The sequence below is a fragment of the Montipora capricornis genome, chromosome 4 (genome assembly GCF_036669925.1).
Source record: "Montipora capricornis isolate CH-2021 chromosome 4, ASM3666992v2, whole genome shotgun sequence".
Lineage (NCBI taxonomy): Eukaryota > Metazoa > Cnidaria > Anthozoa > Scleractinia > Acroporidae > Montipora > Montipora capricornis.
The window spans coordinates 10,264,547-10,272,046 of record NC_090886.1 but is presented as its reverse complement, the minus strand read 5'-3'; the positions used below and the strand labels follow the sequence as shown (position 1 = coordinate 10,272,046).

At 39.7% G+C, this 7,500-nt stretch overlaps 1 protein-coding gene across 1 annotated transcript in view; it reads left to right on the top strand.

Moving 5' to 3' along the window:
• LOC138046079 (adhesion G protein-coupled receptor L4-like) overlaps positions 1-7,500 on the top strand; it is an 87,067-nt gene that overhangs the window by 69,570 nt on the left and 9,997 nt on the right. The window contains exons 15-16 of the mRNA XM_068892758.1: positions 2,510-2,659; positions 6,388-6,639. Of these exons, the coding sequence (XP_068748859.1) occupies positions 2,510-2,659; positions 6,388-6,639 (402 nt within the window). The remainder of the gene's footprint in view (positions 1-2,509; positions 2,660-6,387; positions 6,640-7,500) is intronic.

The following is a 7,500-nucleotide window of genomic DNA, read 5'->3' as shown; positions in this document are numbered from 1 at the left end:
CCCCAAAGGGAGGGAGGGGAAAAACTTTAACAAATTGCAAACAGCTAGTTGGTTTACTATAGAAGACAAACTGCCAAGTGAACCTTGGACGGCTGACTGAGGCTGTTATAGCTAGACTCTGTCTATTAAAGTAACCAGTTGCACAGGTTCTACTATGTAGCAGGTAGGCATTACACGTGCTCTTTAGCAATAATGAATGAGGCTTTAACAGATTTGGCCAATGCAGGTGCACGTTATAATCTGAGATCTGGGAACAAAGTCTTTATGTCCTCGTTTTATTTACAACAAAACCGTTGATTTTATGACCTTGAACGGCCGACTACAAAGAACGCGAGTACGGTCACGTGTCATTAATCGTATTTTACTGATAGGGCAGTAAAATCTCATTTAGAGAGAAAAACATATACTCGTTTATGTGCACAATACATCGAAGAATAAAGTCTACAAATACCTATTTTACCTTCAAATACTTACCCCTGCATAACATTTCAAATTCCGTTTTCCGTGAATCGTCTCATGATTACGTGTTACATACGAACAATGGCAATTACTAGCTTTACAATCACTGGTTCCTCGTTAATCCAATTTATTACTAAGACTTGTTTGCATTACTAATTAACACGAAAAGGGATAACTTGGGAATTTTTAACAATATATCGCTTTCATCTAACCCAAAATCATTCAGATATCCAAAACGTCCTTTGCATAATCCATTTCTTTCGCCTTTGTGTTTGTCAGCATTATGATTTGGAATATTTTAGGTTTACGTGTTCACAAGTTTGTTTTTGTATCTCGTAGATGTTTAGATTTCCAATTACACACTCTGTTTCGATTGGCCACTCTAACTCGCTGTGTAAATAGTTCACCCTAAATTCAAAATAGATACGTTTCGTTTCTGAGAAAACAAAACATTCTTTTACAAATCATACCGGGTATTCCTGATTTCTGCATAAATTTAAGTTTCATTTTGCATTTACCTGTTCATCCACGCTTTTTGGAAAAGTGGTACATACACTGTACCACGTGCTTAGATTTAAACGCATACCTGAGGTAGATATTTTTGTTGTGTCTACGAGGAAGTGATCTCCCTTGCTAGTAATGCGATGAAATGTGGATGACCTCGATCGGTACGTTGTTACCCAAATACGTTCCTGCAAGTTTCCTCCTTTTTCTGCTGTTATAAAATAGACGTCTCAGCCTTTTCTCTGTAATTCTGCTTGGTTCTCGGGCACGTCTAGGTCGATGCTCACGCAAATCCAAACAAAAGTAAACAACTTTTGCTTATCGAGACCTGTATTTCTCCTTCGGAATGAAGTATTTATTATCATTGAGAATCAAATAACTGTACAGCCTTTCAAACTACATCAAAGTTATTTTCTAAAGAGCTGATCACATTTTCCACTGGTGACATCAAATCTTGTGAAACTAGAACACACACACTAGAACACACACACTAGAACTATACACACAAGATGGCAGTGAACACGGTCGCTAATATGGCTATTTGAGCAAAGGATATAATTACATTACCATTACGAGAAACAAACTGTTCAACAATGAAAAAGAAAAAAACAAAACAAAACAAAAAACATATCTCCGTAGTCAATGGTACACTGAGCGGGAGGCTATTTGTTCGCGGTGAAAATGGTACCAGCGTGAGGCAATTTGTTCACTGTGCAAATGTTTTTACTTTGTCTTCAGAGGATTCCAATATAGCGTCCATTTGTTTGTGGAGTTATTTTCTTTGTCGCTGTCATCTTTAGAGTAGTTCTCAATAAGGTACCCGCTGCTTATTAAAGAATTAGTGTTTTGCCTTGTATCACTTTCAATATTTGCGTTAATTTCAGTTACATTCGAGTATATTCTTGTTTCATTCAGTTCGCGGAACGACCCGTTTCGAAGCTGACGCTTGACATCTTTTAGTGTGGGTCGACCGCGAAAAGCGTATGCCATTCTTTGTATGTGCTTTGAGCGCCCCAAGAAGAAAAATCGATTAAGCCAACGTAATGCCGATCTTCAGTAATCCAAACAACGCATCAAAGAGCTCTTCATGATCTTAGGATTACGTGGTTTGCTTTAAATAACCAAAGTAAACAGCGCCACGTGGCTTCTATTGTGCATTACCCAATCAAAACACCGCCACGTGCTTTCTATTGTGCATTGCCCAATCAAACACGGCCACGTTTTTCTATTGTGCATTTTGCTGCACAGGAAAAAAAAAACTGAAATCTAACGTCTTTTATAACTCGAGCCCCTACGGGGCCCGAGTAACTAGTGACTCTTTGACGTCATTTTCTCCTGGACCCAGCTCTCTCAAAATTTTAAAGTTAGTAATGGCGGACCAATAAATAAGAAAATTCCAGTTAAAATAAACAGGTGTCCTTTTAAAATCAGAACTTAAAACTTGGGTGAGTTAGTGTTTAGTTAACATAGTTTTGAAATCCAAAGAAAAAAAAAAAGGTTTTTGGTCGTAGTACCACTTTAAGAAACGCCTGCATTTCATCCACAGGAAGGGCAGGGGAGAGGTCGAGCATTGGTCAGTGCAGTTGATAATTATGGACTGGGAGTTGCTGCAACATTAGATAAATCTACAAAGAATAGGACAGTCGCAACAAAGAACTTAAAGCTAACTATAAAAAGGATTACTCTGGAAAGTCCGGTAAGATCATTTGTAGGTCTCGGTAAAAGCGATCATCGCAGGAATTCAGTTTAAATTTTTTTCGAAAAAAAGTGTTTGTACCCGAAATAAATGATTTTTAGAATAGTTTTTGTCAATTTCCTTTGCTTCCTAACGTCAAAAACGCTTTGTTTCAGAACAGTGGGACAACCGCAACTCGTCACAGTTTATCAAGATGGTGGCGCCCTTTTTAAGCGATTTTAAAATTATGTTTCTTCTTATGCCAACATTTTCTTTCAGGAAAGTTCACAAAAGTTTAATCAAGAAGATTGTTGCATCCGGTTTAAAATTATTTTCAGTAGGCGATGAGGTTCTCTTTAACCCATTCCTCGCCGATACTTGACAAGTCATGCTTTAGGCGACACAACAACAATATAGAGGATATTAGCGTCTGTTCTGCGGCATTTTGTAATAACGATTGCGGCATTTTGTAATAATGTGCGCATTGTGTAATAACGTGTGCAGCTTTTGTTAATAAATCCAACCTACGTGTTTTGTAATATTTGTAAGTGTGCGCAAATTTTAATGAGGTCTTTCCAATGATGTTAATGTGGTAACCGACATCGCTGATCTTTATGGTTGCTGATTGTTAATTAGTATGAAATGAATACGTAACATTCATACTTATTTAACATTCACCTTAGTACAATTACTGAAGACTGTTCTTTTGCAATTTTTCTGATATACGGGCAGCCAAAACCTTGTCCTTTGGTTCTCGACTTCGATCAGAGGATTTGTCGATATTCAATATGGCGGATTTTTACTAAGGGAGTGGGCCATGAACCGTGGACTCAGAAATTGGGCCTCAGGGTGCAGAACGTTACATCTTAATTCATTACACAGCGTTGTTTGCAGAGTGGGATCGGGGAATTTTAATTCTGGTCAATTACAATAGAGTGCTGTTTTTGAAGTGTCCCTAAACGTTTTGACAAGGATTGAAGGCCACGAGCCGCCGGTCGTAAAACTCCTGGGTCCATGAGGGGTTGTTATAACACGGAAGAATGCACAGGGATATCTGGAGTCTACCATTTCTCCTGCCACGAAAGTACTGAAAGAAAATCGCAATTCTAAAACTTTGAACACCAACTTTTATTAGTTATTACAACGTATTTAACTTTAAACTTCGTAGTACATGGTTCATTTTAAATTAGTTATTGTATCTTCCGGCAAAAAGCTGCTTTAACAGGTAACAGCATTAATTAACAAAGTACAGCAATAACAACAACCGAAAACGTGCTGATACAGAAAAGCTACTAAAACTTAAACCTATGGCATATAACTCGAGCCATGCATGGTGCCAACGGTTGCTATTAATTATACGTCTTAACTCAAGGATCAATCCACTGGAAGGACCAAACTCCTTTATGAGCCGCCATACACTGATTATACCCGGGGATCCGTCACAATGGTATATTTTCGGTAACAAGTAAGTGAAAGTATCGGCGCACTGGCGAAATCGAGAGCACGCATTTCTTAGTCGCTGGAAAAGAATGCAGGCATCACTTGGCTTTGAAGATCGTACAGCTGTTTCAAAAATCATAGCAATGATCTCGCTTGGATGGTGGTCAAATGAACTTGTCTCTGTTCTCCTTCTTTGCTGACGCATTATCATTCAAGTCCATTCGATACGTTAAATTTATCGGCTGAAAATCGTGGAAAACGCACCAAAAACGCTTCAATTTTGCAAAATTGTCTGGGGGCATACCCCCAGAGCCGCCTAGAAGAATGGTCCCTTTGGCCCCATATCATGGTTACTGGTTGATCACGTGACCGAAGTCTAGCTAAAACCTTGATTCACTGCATACCAAAAAAGAATTTTATTAAAAGGGAAAAGAATAAATGAAATTGTTATTTCCCTAGACATCAAACCAAACAATGCAACGCAACCCCATCAGTTGTGCAATAGCCGCTTACAGGAGCCTGTCGCTTATTAATGTGTCTGATACTTGGTTATGTTTCCTCCTGAGTGTAATTTTGACAGTAAAGCAAAACGACTGTGTGAAAGATACAAAAATATTTGTCAGGCAATCAGATTGTGGCTAGTGAAGATTAAGATTGCGACAGTAGAATATCCACCCCCTCCCAAAAAGATAGTACAGGGCACTTGACTGCCCCCCCCCCCCCCCAAAAAAAAAAAAACAACAACAACAAAAACAAAAAAAACAAAAACCTGCAAAGGCAGTGGACGTGGAAAAAAAATCCCTAGAAGTTAAAAAAGTCCCCTCCTCTCCCTTCCATCACTTCTGTCGCCGTTAAGGATGGCATCCAAACGTTCCGATTGAGAACCATTTAGGTTAGGTCCATCTACTCAGTATTCAGTTTAACGAACTGAGATACCCACAACAAAAACGAAACACTAGAGAAGCCAGAGAAAGAATAAACGGATAAAGGATCACAACTGCGGTGATCGCATCGTTTGTATTTCCGCAGTTACCACCATTCATTCTAACCGGAAGTTAACTCAGTATTCTACAGTAGACAAAGGTGATTAGCGCTGTGCATTTAATCCCGACTCCTCTGTGCCCTGTGATACCTCATTACAATTAGCGTCAGACATTATTATCATTTGAGTTCACTTACAAATACTACAAAATGCGTAGGTTGGATTTATTACAAAATGCTGCATACATTATTACACAATGCGCACATTATTACAAAATGCCGCAATCGTTACTACTAAATGCGTCGTTTTTACAATATGCCGCAGAACAGCGTCCTTCAGATTGGATTGGAGTACGAGTTTCTGTACTGGGCACGCGCAGTACGTTTAATAGAGAGAAATTTTTTCGAAATTCGCGTGCTAAGAACTGAGAACCCGTTCTTGTACTCCTGAAGGTCGCTATGTATATGGCCGTGTGGGGATATGAATTCTATCTTCGAGTGCTGATAGTATCTCTCGCGAGTGAGCAGAGCGAACGAGTCCGAGATACTATCTACGCGTTGAGATTCGTATCCCCAAGCAACCATCTAATGTCTAATGTTCTGTTTATTATAATATAGATACTTACACTTACATTATGTAACATGATACTAGATATAAAAGTTATGAAAAGCTAATCATGACAATGTTAAAAGGAATCATAAAAATGTTAATGTAGTAGAGAAAAATTATATAACAGGACAAAAGTCTCTAAGGAAGGAAGGAAGGAACGGAGGGAGGGGGGAGGGAGGGAGGAAGGGAGGAGGGAGGGAGCGAGCGAGGGAGGGAGGGAGGGAGGAAGGAAGGAAGGAAGCAAGGAAGGGAGGGAGGGAGGAAGGAAGGAAGGAAGGAAGGAAGGAAGGAAGGGAGGAGGGAGGGAGGGAGGGACCTCACTTTTAATGGGTTAATCGTGTTAGTAACTACGACGACACCTACATTCTCACGTGTGAAGGGAGCTTAAGCAAGCGCGTTTTTGAGACGCAGACGGCAACCGGAAGAGAACATTTCGCGTGCCAGGACGGTGGTGTCTCCAAACTTTTGATACTAATCATCTCTAATGGAGTAAAGATACTTGGCAAGGCAACTGTGGTTGTGTAAAGACAAGTTAAAAGGGGAAACAGCTCACTTCCAGTTGCCGTCCCCTTCTCAAAAATGCGCGTGCTTAATTAAGCTCCCTAATATCTTCACTGCGCACGGTGAAGATATGAGTTTTTTAGATAAAGGAAAATCCAAGTATTTCATGAATATCTATATAATGAAAAGCATTTCTATTTTCTTTCTTTTCGTTCAGGTGAAAAATGAGGGTCTGAACGTCTCTTACGAGCAAAACTCCATCCGTCTGCCTTCAGAAGCGTTCCATTCGAGTGTTTCCCGTTTCGTGAGTGTGATTTATCTTACGCTGAATGATGTCTTCTCTCTGAACAAAACAAAATCTGAAGACATGGGTACCTTACCAAACACCACTGTGGTCTCAGCGACTGTCCTTCCAGCTCCTCCAGAGAAATTTAATGAGCCAGTCAAGATCGTTCTTCAAAACAGAGGGGTAGGGTGCTCTTTTTCGCTTCAAAATTAATTCAAAAACTGCCAGATTTCGGTACCGTTTTTAAAAATAAAAAAGCCCCATATTTGCTAACTACCAACGTTCGACATTCAATATCATCAGTGGAAATCTACTACAGTATTTGCTGGTTATTCAGTCTAAAAATCAGTCAAATTCATGATAATTCTGGTGATTTGTTTGTTTCGACATCACTGGAAAGTTGAATGAACCAAAAAGATATCTCTCAGTGGGTCTTCATGTTGATCATCTATCCCTTGGTCACTTCGCCACTATTAGCTGCGACTCTAGAGATTAGTTGCAAACCATGTTTTACTCAGTCTTTGGACAAGGTCCTCGTTAGTGTTCTGGGACTCCCTCTTACCTCGCCCTGAAAATGGGCCTGGAACCTAGGCGAGAAAAGAGAGAGTCCTGTATTACTTGCAGGCGCATGCTCGGAATGAGCCAATCATATTGCATTAGATGCCAGGCTGGATATGTAAATAGAGGCAACCTTGAAACTCCGACAAAAAATCGTAAATTACTGTGTGATTTGCTGTGTCGAGGAAAGAGAACATCTAAATTATGCCTCGTCGTGACCAAACGAGGAGAAAAAACCCCGATCGCAGTGATGTTGGAAAATTATTGCCGAATAAATGTAACGACTGAGAGAAGATCGCAATAAATCGATACAAAGGCTGAATTAGTAAATATGGCATAGGATTTCACTAAGCGACAAAACAGCTCGCAGTCAGAATTTCATATTATCTGCATTACTTTACCTCTAACAATGAGTTTTAGAAGGAAAGTGCTTTTAAGTAGCAACAATAAAAGCAACGTGACACACGCTTTTAAGTAGCATTTTTC